The sequence below is a fragment of the Sceloporus occidentalis genome, unplaced genomic scaffold (genome assembly GCF_023333645.1).
Source record: "Sceloporus occidentalis isolate IW3139 unplaced genomic scaffold, rSceOcc1.0.p SCAF_2, whole genome shotgun sequence".
NCBI lineage: Eukaryota > Metazoa > Chordata > Lepidosauria > Squamata > Phrynosomatidae > Sceloporus > Sceloporus occidentalis.
The window spans coordinates 172178965-172196890 of NW_028316982.1; the positions used below are offsets into that span (position 1 = coordinate 172178965).

A 17926-nucleotide genomic window follows, 5' to 3' on the forward strand; every position below is an offset into this window, starting at 1 on the left:
TCAGTGTCATCACTACTATGATTGTTATTGTTGTTATTAGGCTGCATCTTCTAATTGTATTCCATAAAAATGCATCGTGTAAAAGACACATAATTCATTTGGTACTTCCTAATTTTTGTGAGATAACATAAAGTATTTACAATATGTTTAAAAAAAACTTAGGGTTGTTGGAGTGTTATTCTGTTACTCATGGTGAGAAATCCCTACTGTGTGTTTCTTTCAATAATGACAGATTTTAGTTTAAATTTCACTTTCAGAAACAACAAATGTTTAGGAGTTTTGGATTTTTAATAAGCATTGTCATAATTTTTACCATGGCTTAGCAGAAATCTTATTGTAAAAAATAAAAACAACATATTAATAAAGACATATCAAACAGCAGGATGCAGATGGCAAACAAGACAGATGTTGCAGTCCTTTTGACCTTGGTGTCTTACATGTGAAAAACCCCAAATCTTTTCATTACATCTGATCCATCCTTTTCAGTTTTTCATCAAATGAAGTCAGACAACTGAATGCTGATAAAAACCCTACCATTACTATCTTAGTAGAAATGCTTGGGAGTCCTTAGTGGGGAAAGAGCATCAAAGCTGGGAGGCACTCAGATGAGCTGCAACAGAACCAAGAAGAAATCCCAAGTAGCCCTGGCACTGTTGGGTTGCTGGGGCAACTGCGATTTGTGCCAGTGGCATTACTTATCTCAACTTAAAAGTAGCTTGTAGGTCTAGTTGCCTAGGAGACCATGACACGTATTTCTATTCTTTCAGGGGAAGAAGTGTTATGGTGGTTGAAGGTGCTGAGCAAACAAGAATATATAATAGGTGCAGAGGGTTGAAAGAAAGACTTAGCCTAATTGTGGAATATCCTACTCATTACTCTTAAGACCACAGTGGACCAGAGCAAAGGAGATGGTGTGAAGCCAACAGAATCTCACTTATGCAAGTGTATTGTGAATAGGACACTGAAGAGCTTGGCCCAAACACAGGAGTGTGGTAGTATGTCAAGTCTCATTCATACCATTTTGTGACTGCAAACTTAAAGTGGTTTCATAATCATTCCATCTGCACAAGGAAATGTGTCAGAGTTGCTAGCTGAAGCTTTGTAGCACCAAAGTGCAATTTGATTCATTTGAGTAAGTTAGGATGCCTAAACTGATCAGTGAATTCATGGCACAAATTCTAGATGCCATCTTGTGCATCTGTTCTTTCCAGGGACAAAGAAGGAATGTGAGGTGGAAAGAAATTTTTAAATGTTATTACCAAGCACTTGGGCCCAGCAATTGGCAATAACCTGGGGTGGGTACACCAACGCATACTCTTCAACTGTGTTAGTTTGGAAGAAACAGTCATAATTTATCATCCCATTTTTTATCTCCTTTTAAAACATCCCAGTTTCTTTTTCCTCCTCCAATTTCTCTCCTTTGTCCACAACTTACTTTAGCTGCTGCAGAGTGAGTTCAAAGTGCAAAAGTAGTTTACAGCCAACTTAGCAGAGGGACAATCTTGATCTCTTAGTCAGCTCAGGCAAAAGTAAACTTTAATACATGTTGCCTTTGTGACCACATCTGTGTCCCATTTTTCATCTTTGAAAAGTTTGAAGGTATGCCAGCTTCAAGAACAAATTTCCAGGTACTATGGGATTGGCTCTTTGGATTCACTTGAGTGGAACACACTCCCTCGGAGTGTAGTGGAGTCTCCTTCCTTGGAGGTCTTCAAGCAGAGGCTGGATGGCCATCTGTCGGGGATGCTTTGATTGTGATTTCCTGCATGGCAGGGGGTTGGGCTGGATGGCCCTTGTGGTCTCTTCCAACTCTACGATTTTATGATTCTATGATTCTATGATTCTATGAGACCTAGAGGCTTCTGGGTTGTAGTTCCACTTCTAATTATTACCTCTGGCTGATAGGAGGATGGTGCAAAATTGAAGGAATTTATGCTTGAGTTCCCAGGCTCTCAGCTTTATATACCAGCCTATGAGCTGAATGCAATCTGATCTAATACCACAGAGTACTGAAATGAAACTAGAAAAAAAATTCCCTGTTTTATGTTTCTAGATAAAGCTTTTGAACTGTAAGAAAGTGGGGCTTTTAAGCACTACATGAGCTCAGCAGAGAGTGGCAATCATTCTGCATTATGCCATTTGTCCGTAAGGTTTTAGTAAAAGCAGTTTTTAAATAGGTAAGACTTGCCAAACAAATCCCCATAATCAACTGCAGGGGTTGGTTCCAAATTCACTGCAATGTTGGCTGTAGACTGTTCCAATGCTCAACTCTCTTCCTCGGCAATGCAGGGGTGTGTGAAAGCGTGCATAATGTAGCAAACAAATTCTGTCCTCGTTTAGCTGCAGTTTAGTAACTAGCTTGTGAAATGTTTGGGGATTCCTTTGGAATGCCATATAAATCTTCATAAGGCTTGGTCCAAGAATTTTAAGCAGTGTTTTCAGTGTAGTTGTTTGACACCTATTGTGGCCATTTGTCACAACTAGGCACTTCTGTAATTACTTTTTGTTTTATGGTGTATTTTGTAAAAGTAGTAAACTAAAATACAATAGACTTCAAAGTGCTTCACTATATGATTTTCCTAGTCATTGTAGAATCCAACAAGGGCATTTGATTTCATCAAGTATTGTGCAGCTAAATTATCTGCAGGCCACTAGGATACTCTTTATTGTCCAAGAAATACAACATCCATCCTAGAAATGAATCAGTACTTGGGAAAGTAGAGTTGTGATAGAATATCTTGTAAATTTGAAATCAGACTGTGTTGAAACTATTTTTTTTAAATAAATGCTGATTTCTAGTTAAAACTTTAAGACTAGAGAAATCTCTCCCCAAAATAATTTAAACTTTAGTTAAATGTTAGGAAATCTGTATAAGGAATTTCCACACACCTTCCACAATCTCTGATATCATGAAAATCTTAAAATAATATGTAAATAGCATGCAATATGAAGTTGTCAGTAATGGTAAACATGGCAGGGGAAGGAGGAAGTTAAGTAGCAGATAATCTATTACCCGTGAAGCCTTGCCAGCTCATGCCACCTAGGTTAGGAATGAGGTAATGGCTTAGGTATTTTCCTTTTGGAATTATACAAGTCCCTTGTTCCAAGGAGGTGGAATTAACTACAATCGCAGTAGGCTGCCCTAGTTGAGAGGCCCAGTCCTGGACTGTGTAGTGGAATGAATGGTCTTTGCATCTAGTAGAATCAAGGCTGTTTCTGCATTGCCTCCAGAATGCAGAGCCATTATGGCCAATAGATCTCTTGCCCATAGAGCTCTCCATAAGTGGAATGAGGCCTTTCAGGGTGGACATCCTTCCACACATCCCAGTCCTACCAAAGGGAAACCTGAGCATCATCCTAACTCTTTACACTCATATGAAACCTGAGCATAGTGTAATATATTTCTTGCTTCCAAAGAACAGAAAAGGCCACTGGCTGTGGCAAAAACGGATAGCCATTTACCCAAATTTGAGTAGGTGTGATTACTACATCACTCACCTGTACACTAAGAGTTCCTCTCATCTCCCATCCTGCCCAATAAAATCCATGAAAGCTCATCCAGAACTGGCACTGCATTGTTTTAATTGCATTTTAAAGTAGTGGATAGCCATTTGCAAATACAGGGAATGGGACCGGGGAGGCTTTCCACAAAATTCTTCCTGGCAGGCACATCCACTGAGATCCTTTGCACAGACAATCCCAATTACAGTAGATCATAGGAAAAAGCCACACATACAGAAATGGATGAAGAAGTCTTTGCGGGTGAGGGGGCTCTATGTACTCCATCAATATTTCTTCAATATGCAACAAAGACCTTTCTGCATGGGCCAAAAGGCCTGTTTTACCCCATTTGGGCATGCTCCAAACCCCAGTTTGATGTGGGCAGTCAGGACAACATCCAGCACATTCCACACAAGGATGAAGTAAAATACACTTAAAATGGAATAATTTGGTGTTCTGGATCTTCTAGGAAGATTGACAGTCTTTCACTCCCATGCTGCAGCAGCTATCTGCATGGGTGTCCCACTTGGCTGCCCAGCATGCCCACCACAACTGTGGGTCACTTGTTCTCAGGTCAGAATGAGGCAATCAGCCATGTGACCATCACTGCGTGCCTTGTTCTGACCTCAGAAGTGAGTGACCCTTGGTAGCAGTGGATACACAGGGTCATTCAATGGGATGCATGTGCAGACAGCTGCTGTAGTGTGAAAACAAAGGCTGAAATAACTTAGGCAGCTCAGGGCAGCTGCAGGTACAGGATACTCTGGGCTGCACCTGTAGTATCCTGGCCCATGCAGAGAAGGCCAAAGAGTCTTTTGTCATCCCAAGAATTAGGAGATTTGTTGTAACAGATTATCTGTGCCCCAAGACTCTTCATTGGCTTTGCTGAAACAGACCAATACAGTTTCCTCTTTGGAACATACAGCAGTCAATGGCTCAGGATGCACATACTGAAACACCGCCATCCAGCTACTGTCTTTTATTAGCTTTGTGGGCATTGTTACATAAAACAGCATAATTGTGGCTCTGAACCTTGGGAAACCTCGCTGCACTCAGAAGAAGGGAGGCTTGTTCTCCTGCCTTCAGAAAACCTACCAGGAATTCTGCTGCATGCAGTGAACAAAGAGTTTCCATAAAGGGTCTGCAGATCTGTTTCTTTCTGCATAAAGTATTGGAGGCTCACAGAAGAGTTCACTGTGATGAGAGAGCACAAGTAGTCTGTCTTCCTTGACAGGCTTCCCATTTCTCAATGCAAATGCAGAGCTAAATCAAATATTCATGTGCTGCATTTTTTCATGTGCTAGGTCAGGGATGAAGAACTGGTGGCTCTCTAGATGTTGTTGGGCTACAGATCCAGCATCCACACCCAATAGTCAGGGGTTATGGGGGCTATCATCCAACAACATCTGGACAGATACAAGATCTGAGAAATTAGATGGATGTGTTTCAGCCAGAAATAAATTGGGCTAACCTGTGAAATGAAATCTTCTTTTATACTTCCTGAGATTTTGTTTTTCCTTTCTACATCTTTCATTGGATGTATTTATTTTCTTCTGCTTCTACCAGTTCCCCAGCCCTGTGTAGATGTTCTGGTCTACACCATGGCCTTGTGAAACATTTATATTCAAGAGATGTACCCATTTCACCTAAAGACAGAAACTGCTCTGACTGGATTTTTCTATTTCCCAAAATTTGGAATCAACCATTGTTTCTTAATTTCAGCAAACTGGAAGCCACCACAACATCTGCTAGAGCTTAATCTGCATGTCTGCAACCTCTTCATGTGCATTTTGGATAAGGCAGACTCAATCTGTACTGTCAGTTTGAGAGTGAAGCAGCCAAGCTCATATATATATATATATATATATATATATATATATATATATATAAAATATGTGGGTGTAAAATTTGAACTATTAGTGTAGCTTTCTTCTTCCTGCACTCCAGAGGTTTCAGACTTACAAGTCCTATCAGATCAAAGAACTTTAGAATCATTGAGGTGGAATAGACCACAAGAGCCATTCAGTCCAACCCCCTGCCATGCAGGAACTCAAAGCACCCCTGGCAGATGGCCATCCAGTCTCTGTTTAAAGACCTTCTAGGAAGGTGACTCCACCACTCTCTGAGGGAATGTATTCCACTGTTGAACAGTTCTTACAGTCAGGAAGTTCCTCTGTTGTTGAGGTGGAATCACTTTTCCTGTAGCTTGCATCCTTTTCTCTGGGTCCTATATTCTGGAGCAGCAGAAAACAAGCATGCTCCATACTCAGTTTGATAAACACGCCCCCTATTCTTTTATCTAGGTCAGATTGTCATGGCCAGTGAACAGGGTGGATAGGAGGTACATACTGATAGGAGGACATCAGACTGGGGGAAAAGGAACTGGAGGTATAGTTGGAAACCTACATGCCTTCTAATGTTTAACAGATCAAAAATTGATAAACTTGGCCAAGCAACATTAGGCACAGCAGTTTGCTTTTGCCTGAATCTAGAGGAAGGGCCAAGATTCCACCCTCTCCTCTCCTCTCCTCTCCTCTCCTCTCTTCTTTTCTCTTCTCACTCCTGCTGACATAATTGAGTTCCAACTACTTTTGCACTTTGAACTCAGTTTGTAGCCACTAATGTAAGCTGAAGGCAAAAGCTTACATCAATATAAAAACTGGGACATTAAAAAAATCAGAAATAATGGGATGGCAAAATATTAATCAGGACTGTCTCTACCAAATCAGGAGAGTTGGAAGGTATGAGTAAAATAGTATAGCAGGGACCAGGCTGGTTAGAGGGGCAGAGTAAGAGCTAGTGCAGTTAGCCAGCAGCTGTCATACTAATCTGGACATATTTTGTGGATTTTGCCTCTATATGTATGGTTTCTTTATTTTCCTGTAAATGAAATATTCAGCATCAGGTTGAAGGTCAAGTTTTAAAAAATAGTCCCTCTTTAAGAAGGATGAGATAGCTGGGTGGGTCTGGCACCAGGATTCAGCCCCAAGACCCTCTGAGGGCATCTCCACATGGGCCAATTGCTTTGGCTTCCCCCACCCACATTTCGCTCTGTCCAGATGATGCAGGGCCAAAACCCCAATTCTCCAGACTGTCCACATGTATAGTCCCACACCAAATTTGGGCCCTCTTTCCCTTAACATGTTTTAAATAACTCACAATTTGCTCTGGGCCTTTCCAGAAGAGTGAGGGTGGGCAGTTGTCAACACAGTGTCCCACTGTGCTACCTGCTACCACTGGTCCGAGTCACTCCTCTGAGAAGTGCCCAGACATGTGATCAATGCTGGGCACCTTGTTTTTGGCCTCAGCAGCAATGACTCCCTGGCAAGCAGCACAGCAGGATACTGTGTAGAAGACTGCCTGCCATCACTCTGGAATGAGCAGGTAACACGAGGAAGTTGGGGAAGCTTGAGGCCAGAATACATCAGGGGTAGCCTGGAATATTCTGGCCAATGTACACCTGCCCTGAGAAGCTCATGGTCTGCCAAAAGTGCTATTTTATTTCAAACAAACAACACTAGAAACATTTGAAATTTCACTTTGGATTAAAAAAAAATAATGTTAATTTTTATTGTAAACAGTGAGGGAAGAAGAGCTGCAACCTATGTAAAGAGCAAAGCAGTGCTGTTGATAGCTTCCAGAAAATGGAAAGGGGGAGGGGTCACATTGGCCAGAAAATAGGTGGTCTGAGAGGAATTTGAAGGCTGCAAAATAAGGTTTGGGGGCTACATGTGGCCCCAGGGCCTAATTCCGTCCACTTCTATTCTTCAGGATTCTTATTGCAATAATAGCACTGAGTGGCACAGATGTTAAACTGCAGAGCTTACAAGGAGTTCCTTTCTTTGGACTAAAATGCTTAGAATACCCTAGCCAGTATGATAGCAATTTCCTCAAGCTCAGGTGCTGAGTATATACATTTGCCTTACAGCCTGGATTTAGATTTACAGTAAGACTCAAGGAGGAAATATTCAGTTCTACTGCAACAATACCTTCACTTGCAGGTGTGTCATTCCAGCACCTTTTGTGTATGTGTTGATTTTTGAACTCAGAGAAAGAAGTCAAAGAATTAGCAGTATATCAGGGCCTGGCTCCCTCAGAATGTGTGCTCAAAGCACATTACATTGGTGATATGCAACTTTGTACCTTCCAGATGTTTGGAACTAGAACTTCCATTATTTCCAATTAGCATGGTCAGTGGTCAGGGATGACTGGAGTGTACATGGTTCTTTCCCTTCACTTTGTTGTTACAATAATTGTAGGAGGTACATTAATAATAATGTACAAAGACACCCTATATTTATTTATATCTTGCCTCTCCCTTTCAAGGATCAAGGTGGGTAACAACAAGCCAATATAGCAATTATAAAAAACATTAAGCTGAAAGATAGTAATTAGTTCAAGTTCATGTGCTTCAGGGCTGAGTGGAAATTTGTATCTGGGTCTCCCTTACCTAAGGGTGCCTTTTTTTTTTTACTTTTCTTCAGTTCAGAGACATAGTAACAAATTTATGCAGTGAACAAATCATAAAAGAGTAATTTTCAGAGCATTCTGGCAGTGTCTCTGTGCTGGATGGAGACAGTCATGAGAGAATTGCAAAAATGTCTACTTTCCTAAGTCTGTGAGTTTTCTGTTTCCGGGAGCGTGAAATATGATTGTAATCCGTATCTGTAAGAATAAAGATTTGTTTCAGGGCCTACACTGAACTTAATGTCAGAAGTCAATCACTTTTAATCACAGAAATGGAAGAGGTTTAGTAGGTGCAGTGCCTGATGTGGAATTCTCCATGGTACATTTACTAGTGTGTTAAATATTTCACATGAGAAGCTTTATAGTCTTTCATAATCCAATAATTCTAAATAGTCCCAAGACTTTCTTTTGCATCTGATGAAATTGCTTTCTCTGTTCACATAAACCAGCCCCTTCCTGTAACTATATACATATCTCCTGTTTCCATGTCATGAACTTACAGAACAGGTAACAAGAGGAATATGACTGCAGTGTGAAATCAAGAAATACAGTTTAATTCCCCCTTAACAACAGCGAATGAAAATTTCACTTGATTCCTCTTCTTGATAAGTACTTCCAGAAAGAACTTTGAAAAATTATCCAGAAATCTGACATTTGGGGTTTTAAAAATGCATGTGGAAACTGATGGGTTCACCCATCCAGACAGAGATATTTTGAATACTTGACGCTTTATTTATTTATTTTTAAAAATGTGTGCATTCAGATGTATTTGTGGTGCTGGGTGAGGACTGACACCTTTTTTTCCCCAGGCAGGCCCCTCATCCTTCTCAGCTCCATGACAGGCAAATACAAAAATGTTCATACACAGAGTTGAGGTGATGCTAAAATGCTGCATTGATCTCTGTACAGGGTCCAAATATAATAAATTCTGATTTTTTTTTTAAAAGAAAAACTTCCAGTCATCACTCAAAAGGAGGTTTGCATTAATTGCTGCTAGACTGAACAGATAGAGAAAACACCACCATTAGCAATATAGCTTCAGTTTTCAAGGATGCCTCTTCTCACAGGTGATTCTTGTCTACTTTTCCTCCTTGGTACAATCAGCATCAAGTCCATATAGAACTGTTCTTGTAGGATAAGATACAGGGGAATTGGTGAATGCTAAATCCTGCAGCAGAAAGAAACTGGGAATAATTCCCAACTAGGGTTTGAACCCAATCCACTCCATCCTGGGATGAAGTAAAGTGCTGTTGTGTTCAGGGAGTCAGTCCTGGGATACAATTGCTATGCCATGTCTTCAACTGATGAGAAAATATTCTGTTTGATGTTGCATTGTTGTGTTATCTTTTGGAAATTTATTTATCACATATAGCTAATATTTTCATTGGGGAAAGAAATGTTATGTCCATTTTGCTACAACAGAGGTGTGAATCATGTAGCTCTCTATTTGTTGTTGGATTGCAAACCAAAGCAGCCCCTAGCCAGCATAGCCAAGGTTGAGAAATGCTGGGAATTACAGTCTAGGTGCCACATGAACGCCTTCCCTATTCTAAATCAACACTCTGCATATATCCACCAAAATTCTGTACAGTATTTTATTATGGAAAAATAGATCACTTCTACTTAAGCTGGAGATTTAGGATGGATTTAGATAATCATTTGAAAGACAGTGGTGCTGTGAGAATTGGATTTAGAACCCCAAAGTCTAGAGAGCCCCTTTGTTCCAGTGTTATTTTCTGGTTGTATCTGTGTGTTTTTTTAACTCTCCTATCTTTGCAATACTGCTGCAAAGTGAAACTTCACAGTATCTCTGGGGTTCAGAGAGTCAGATTGGGAAAGGAAGATAGTGGACATAGCTATGGATATTTGCTACATAAATTGCACATCCAAAGGCAAAACGAATAAAAGGAGGTGGTGGTGGCAATGGGCCAGGAGCTCATTTGTACAGCATGCCCTCTCCCCATCTGCCTTGACAGTCAGCACCACAGCTGGCTCTAGGTATTTGGCCACCCTAGGTGAGAAATATTTGGGCACCCCCTGTCACCCCTCATAATTATTTTCACCCCTTGATTTCCGCTGTTTCGTTTGTTAAAGCTAAACATGACATAAAGCTAAACATGGCGAGAGGAGAGGGGGCTGTTGAGCTTGAGGTTACATTCAAGGCACTTGCAGAAGGTGGATGATGTACTATGTGACCGTACCACAGACACAGGGAGGTGCACATTTATGTTTTGGCCATTGTACAAAGAAACCGTCATATGGTAGCTTGCTTTTACGTCCCTTTAATATTGTTTAATTACACAAAAAATTATACGAAAAAATCCACCAAGCCATCCCTAAATTTTGCTGCACTAGGCAGCTGCCTAGTTCGCCTACATGGATGAGTTGGCCCTGGTCAGCACTCAAGTAGTACCTACCTACCCTTGTGCTGCCTCCTTCTTACTTGTCTAACCCTCCTGTCAAAGATCAGGCATGAATCTCCATGCTAGATTGGATGGAGGTTGCTAACAGGAAAGGCTGGTCGTGTACCAGAGCCTGCTCAGTGGTGGCCAAACTACCTATTATCTGACAAAGACTTTGTCCACATGGGGTAAAAGGCCTTTCCCCCCTCTGTCCCCGTTCTAATGTTGCATTGTTCAAATAATGCATATTCCAAACCCCAGTTCTGGTGCAGGCAGTCTGGATGATGTCTAGCATGTTCTGCAGCAGAAACAGGGTACAACTACATTAAAACAATTTTTAAAAAGTTACCTGTTGCTCCAGATCTGTGGGAAGATCTGACACCTTCTGTTCCCTTACTGTGCCTAAAAGGGTGGCTATAGGACTAGTATACTCCAGGCTGTCCTTGGAACATGGGTCTTCCTTCCTTTCCAGGCATCTCATCCAGGTCTTCCTGAGACCTGGTGGTGCCACCAACTTTACATAGTGGCTAAAGTGGCTTAATCATCACAAAATACATTGGGGGTGTGGTTTCTAAATTATTGGAGGGATATATCACAGATGCAAATGGATGGTAAGATCCTAAATTGTCACTTCTAGCTTTGCCTTTTTATGCTTTTGAAATGAAGATTTGCTAATATGTGTCAGCATGTCTGTGACACAAAGTGCAGTAATAACTTGCAACACAGCATTATCAATGATCCAAAAGATCAGCCACATGACAAGAGTGTAGTGGGGGGAAAGGGACCACCTCTGTACAAGAAGATTAAGGATGACATGTACAAATTGTCCCATGATGCTAACCTTCTTGGGCTGCTTTTTCCAGCAGTCTCTGCAGCTTCAGGTGATTCTAAGCTTTGGCTTTGCTTGTCATTATTACATGTTTAGTATGGTCTTGGGATGTAGTTAGGAACATGGAGCAACTACCTGTTAAAATGCTTCTCTAACTCTTTAGATATAAATATAATATGGCTTATGCAGTCATTTTGTATGTGTTTCAAACAAGTAATGCATAAAGTGGCCTGGAAGAGATTTTCCAAATGGTTCAAGAAATTAAATGTGTTTTTTTTATTTTAAAAAATAGCAGCTGGAAATTATCTTCAATAACAGAGGTTTCAGAGTCACAATCACTACAATCCCAAGTGCATTTAGAGATGCCTTTTGGTATTGTTTTGTTACACAAGTATAATTGGTGCTGTATTTACCCAGGACCTTTACCTAGTCTGTCATGGTACCTGACAGTCAGAACCAGGTTATGGTAACTTTGGGCTGAGTAATTTTTCTGAAATAAAAGATCTTTGAAAAATTAAAAAAGCAAACAGCACACATTTCATACAGGTAAACAGGTGCTGATTCAGCATCAATAGAATGTGTGTTATTCAACTGATTGAGTAGTGCATTCAGCTCAGCTTCACTGACACTGTAAAAAACACATTCAGCAAAAACAAAATTTGTATTAAGTAGGGAGGTGAGCTGATATCACTCACAAAGCGACCCAAATCCTTCTCCACATTGAGCATCACTGTCTCCATTACTATTTGGTTCAGAGCTTTTGAGATAATATGGGCAGGATTGTGAATATGTGTCTAGGGAGATAGTAATATTCTGGGAGTTTGATGGCGAGGCATCCAATACGAAGCCACACTGAATGGTGGAAATAACTGAATCAGTAGCTTCAGACTCCGCAGTCTCCTCCTTTTTCTATTTTATTTTTAAAGTTAGTTCTTTACAGGCAGCTTTAAATAGAATCAAAATTGCACCAAAGACCTACAAAGCCATTATAGTTTGAGTAATAAAGGATAATTCACTGGCAGACTTCCAGACTGTTCAGGTACATACAGTCTCTTTCAAAGTAACTCTTTTGATTTCTTATTTTTAGGTAGCTTTCCAATGCAGTGGCCTTAGTTTATGCTATATTACATAATATAATTGCCCCGATGCGGTGTTGGGAGTGGAAGAGTGTCAGGTTAGAAAAGAATCATGAGTTGTTCTCAGTCTCAGTGTCTCCTTTATAGAAAAGTACATGCTTTCCCATTCATTGGGGTAAAATACTTTAAGCTACCTTACTGTCCTCAGAGAAGAGAAATTGCACAAAGGCTTCAGTTTCTTCCATGTTTCAGTCTGACTAGCTGAAATTGTTAAGTACTTCAGTTGTTTTTCCTCTCTGGTCTGCATTCACTGGCATGTTGGTTTTAAATGTCTAAATATCTGTCCAGGTTTTATAATAATAAATAATAATAATTTTTATTTTTACCCCGCCTTTCCATAAAGATGATCAAGGCGGCTTACAAAGATTAAAACAGAGCAATACAAGATAAAAACAATTGCAATATAAAAATTAAAAACGTTGCTACAAAGTCACTTCAACCACACATAATACAATAGTTAGATGCTATTTTATAGGCTCTTTTCATGTGATAAAAACTTAAAACCACATCTCAATGCTTAATAAGATTTTAAGTTCCTTTTAGGGAGTGATATTGTCCAAAGAAAATGATCAAGGAAAAAATTAAAAGAAAAACTCCCATACATATAGCTATAGCGGAGCTTTAGTATGGCTAGTCCTGGCATTAGAAAGGGTGAAGTGACCTCTACACTCCCCTCTGCCCACCATATCAAATTTGGAGTGCCAGAAACAGACAGCCAATTGTTAGCTATTTAAAGTTTTAGAATTGTCTTTTTATTTTTATTTACCATGATGGAAAAATATGTCTGTGAGATTTTCTGCTTCATGTGTCTAAAGAACATGGCTGACTTATAGTACTGCTTTGCTCTGATAGCAAAATATCTTCTGCCAGCTTTGCATTTCAGAAACTGTATCGTCTACTGGCAGTGCTGGGAGATGCATCCCCCACATCTGTGAGCTTGTACCTAGAGAGCTGGACCAAATAGAATTGGCATCCCTGTGTAGAATGGACATCACTGATGGAATTATTGCCCCCTTTTTCTGGCAGACTATCATTCAAAATTAATCCAGACCATTGGGGAACTATGGAGCACATTTAGCAGATATGTAGTGAGGAAGGTGGAAAGGTTATTTCCATCACGGGAATGGAAATTTGCTTGTGTGGTTTTGGAATTAGCTTGTGACCTCTGTCTCTACTGTTAGCAGTGGCAATTGGTGACATCCATTTCAGTGGGCAATAATTCCACCCTGGTGTTTTGTCTGCACTTCAAATAAACTGTACAAGGTGCTGGACCTGTATTGGGGATGGGATTCAAACACCATGGATAGCTCTTTTAAAGGTCAGGCCAACATCTGGAGTGGATTCTCCAACTCACTGGCATGGGTTGTGAACTGCTTTCACTCCCATTTTGGGAGATAGGTGGAATATTATTGAAATAAATAAATGGGAGCCACTAGTCACCAGTGACCATAAACAAGTTATTCAGTCCCAAGGGTGACCTTATAATAATCAGTGGTGCAGCTCACTAATTTTGGATCCTGTACCTAATGGACTTATTGAGGGGTGGGTGGGGTGGCTTTGGATAACCATGTGTATTGCTTCAGCTGTGGAGCTCATAACAACTAACACTTCTCTTCTTCAATGTTCACCTTAAAACTATTCCATAGTTTTCAGCTGCTCTGTATACGGATACTAAAAAACCAGAAAACATCCTTTACAACCCTGATTGAAAAAAGGAAAGTAAGAGGGATGCAAAACATTCTAATCATGGCACCATCATGAGTACAGGAGTAAAATGAAGTTGGTTTCTGCAGCCCTGATGCTGAATACATTACTTGAGAATAAGTGCCATTGTGTAAGAGTAAAGAATGAGTTGTTTAACATTAGAACACATTATAATAAGATTTGAAGTACTGTGATGTTTGTTGTAGGAAAAAAAGGAGACAGTAATATTTGCTGTAGAAAATAGAAAAGAGTTGTTGCAGAAAACCATACAATTGTAGAAAACAAAAAATCATAATACTTGAAAAAAGGATATATTTGAAAATGAAAATAAAAGATAATCATGGACAGGCCCTCCATCTACACCTTTTAAAAGATCTCTCTCTCTCTCTCTCTCTCTGGCAAAAGAGATCACAGACATCTTTCAGGATTGTTGGGTTTGTTGTGTATACTTGTATGGCAGGAGGGTTATTAGATGAACCTTGTGGTTTCTTCCAACTCTAAGAATTATGGATTGATATTACAGTCCTCACTGCCAGGCTAGTAGGTCCTGGTTTCTGTCCTAGGTGCTGATACCAGGCCTTGTTGATAGCAACTGACATCTTCTCACCAATTATTCTTTAGGGCAAGGGTGTCTCTGATCTTGGGCTTCTTGGATTTTGGCCCCACAGCTTATCTCTTATTGAATCACTACTTATGAATAAAGATAAAAGGAAGCAGCAGCTGCTGGAAGTGACATGGACATATCTAATGTTGTAGTTCTGTAAGAAGTGTTGTGACAGTAACTGAAACCTGGGCTGTGATGGAAAGATGAGCAGGCAGAAGAATAATTTTAGCTGACTTCAGCTGAACTAATCTATGAATCAGATCCTAGATGGATGCAAGAGAGACAGAAGGGCCAAGGAAGGGGGAAGCACAAGAAATAGTAGATGAATCTGGAACAAAGTGGGCAGAAAGTTTCTCAGGGAGAAGGAAACCTAGAGAGATTAAAAAGAAAACACACACACACAGACAGGAAGGATGGAGATGGCCAGAAGATGAAAAGAAGGCTGGAATTATCTATTTGAACTGATAAGTCAGAGCTCCTGTTTGCAGGCCTCTTGGGTATCTTCTAAAGCAGTAATTCCCAAATTTTGTTCTTCCAAGTGGTTTGGACATATCCAGGCATAGCCATGTTGGCCATGCAGCAAGATGGAATAAAATCCAAAACGCACAAAAGAAGTGATACTTTAATTGGCCAATCAAAATGCACAAAATACATCATGCGATCCTTAGAAGCTCCACTGCTCTTCATCAAGCAAAAGAAGTTAAAAATCATACAGAAGAAGAAAAGTCACAATGTTAGAGTCACAGGCCTACAAAGGAGTTTACATGTTATCTTCCTTTGGCTCAGTACCCCCATAGCCAAGAGAAAAATAGCTTCTCTGTCTGCATTGAGATCCATCAAAAGCAATCTGTAGCAGAGACAACATCTGAGACAAAATATAGACCTGTGACTCCCAACACCACCACTTTTCTTCTCCTGTATAATTTGTTAAACTTCTTTTGCCTGATGAAGATGCCTGTAGAGCTTTAAAGGCTTGCACAATGTGTTTTGTGCCTGTTGATTTACTAATAAAGATATTCAATCTTTTTGTTTTATTTTATTGATTTTGTTTTATTTTAATTCATATTGGATGTTGATACTGCACAGAATCAGTCTGGGAAATAATATCTTTCATCCATTGGCTATTACTCTGTAATTTAATGTGATTAATTCTAGTAGTTCTAGAATTCTAGTGAAAAACCAGGCAGGTGTGTTGCTGAAAAGGATGGCAATGGAGAGAAAACAACAAAGAATTTAGAAATGCGTGGTACAGATCAGTAGGAAATGCAGGAATATATAATATATATATATATATAACATACATCTTTAAAAAGACTAATTAGTATTAATTGAAGATTAAGATTAGATTATTCCAAGATTTAAACTAATTTAAAGATTAGATAAGAGACTGATGAGATGAGACTTAGGCAAAAATGTAAGAGCAGGTAGCTTGGGCTCTTATTTCAGTGTGAAAAATCCTAACCTTCCATTTATGGTAAGAGCTGTCAGTGACTGACCAAGAAAGGGAATCCAGAAGTGTGGTGGATGGCTTGATGAATATTTCAGTTCAATGTGCTGTTAAAAAAAGATGCAACATTCATTTTGAGCATGATTAGAAAAGGAATAAAAAGATAAATTGATGTCTCTGAACAAATTGATGGTGCAACTGCAGTTAGAGCATTATGTATGTTCCGATTATCTCAAAAATAATTTAGCAGAGTGAGTAAAGGTGCAAAATAGGGTAAATCAGAATAATCTAAGGGAAAATTCCAATGTTGGAAGGTGTTTAAATTAGTAAAAAAAAATATTACAAGATGGGAAACATGACAGAGCTGATGGGAAACATGACAGAGCTGAATAGAAGTGTGCATTATAAAAGAGTGGATATGGGGAAGTATTTTCATCCTTGATAACACTAGATCCTGGCATCATCCATTATGGCTAAACAGTGGTAGATTTAGGGCAGAGAAACATTGTCACTCAATAGATAGTTGAAATGTGGAATTTGCTACTACAAGAGGGAGTTGATGGCTCTCAGCGTGGACACCTTTATGAGTGAATTTGGACATGCCTGCATAGGCAAAATGAACTGCCCCCTGCCCTCTTTTCATAATGCATGGTGAAATCCCTGATTCAATTGTGAACTGTCCTCATGATGTGAGGCCAGTTCCACACTAAATCTGGGCTATCCTTCCCTTAAATCAGATTAAAAACAATTACTTTTTGCTCCAGATTTTCCTGGAAAATCTAGAGCACTCTGGACCATTGCTCAGTAACTGTTTAAACATATGTCCCACTGTGCCATCTGCCACCTCTGTGTGTGTGTTGGTCCCTCTGAGGTCACTATGAGGCACCCAGCCATGCAATCAATTCTGGACATCTCATTTTCAACAGCTACCTGTTAGAAATCCTGACATGTTTCTAGAGTGTCCAAAAAATGTCTTCAAAGATCCTGTCATTGATGCACACGAGGTCTGTGCAACCTCTAAACCTTTTGCTCCCTCTCCCAAAGTTTTATTTCTCTTGTCTCCACCTCTTTTAACAGCTTTTCTATCCCTCTTTTAACAGCTTTTCTCAAATGCCAACATCTTCAGGGAAATATGATACCAATGACAATATCACCATATTCACCAGGATTCTGGATGGTCTATTGGATGGATATGATAACAGACTTCGCCCAGGTTTGGGAGGTATGTCACTGTAAATATATGCATTTTGGAATTGCAGTTTAATGCACTTATCTGTAGAGTGGGCTCTTCCTTTTGATTACTGCATAAAAATGAGAGAGTGTACCATCTATCTATTTTTAGTGAGTTGTGTATTAATAAATGTCTGACAATGGCAATATGCTATAAAGTTGCTGTGATGTATGTTGCATGGCCTTCAGTTCCAAGAATAAAAGCAAGCTTCCAGAATTTCAGAAGTAGAGAATGGCTGTGCATCTAACTAGTTGGCAAAAACTCGAGTTCATTAATGGCCTAGAAATTATTATGAAGCTGTTATTCTGGGAAACATCAATGAATACGCTGTAAGCTTTGCTGAAAAATCATGTAACTCCCTAATTAGACCAGATCTTGGAGGACGTAAACCAACAAGTCTTTCAAAGAATTCCATGAATACTAATAAATGTAGCAAACCTTGTAAACTTTGCACTCTGTTAAATCTTATAGTTTTACCATTCATGTCTTCTCAAAGCCACACAAACAACTACCGCACATGTCATACGTTTGTCATACCGAAACACTGTATGCCACTCCAGTAACGTGTAGTACTGGGATACGTATTTGGATACATAGTTTACTTG

At 39.7% G+C, this 17926-nt stretch overlaps 2 protein-coding genes across 4 annotated transcripts in view; one reads left to right on the plus strand and one right to left on the minus strand.

Moving 5' to 3' along the window:
* The window catches only part of LOC149319334 (gamma-aminobutyric acid receptor subunit beta-3), a 290532-nt gene that overhangs the window by 197008 nt on the left and 75598 nt on the right, over positions 1-17926 (minus strand). The gene's annotated exons all lie outside the window — the stretch shown is intronic.
* LOC149319335 (gamma-aminobutyric acid receptor subunit alpha-5) overlaps positions 1-17926 on the plus strand; it is a 144302-nt gene that overhangs the window by 37371 nt on the left and 89005 nt on the right. For all 3 annotated transcript variants that reach the window (XM_089511496.1, XM_089511494.1, XM_089511495.1), the window contains exon 3: positions 17191-17312. In XM_089511496.1, the coding sequence (XP_089367622.1) occupies positions 17191-17312 (122 nt within the window). The remainder of the gene's footprint in view (positions 1-17190; positions 17313-17926) is intronic.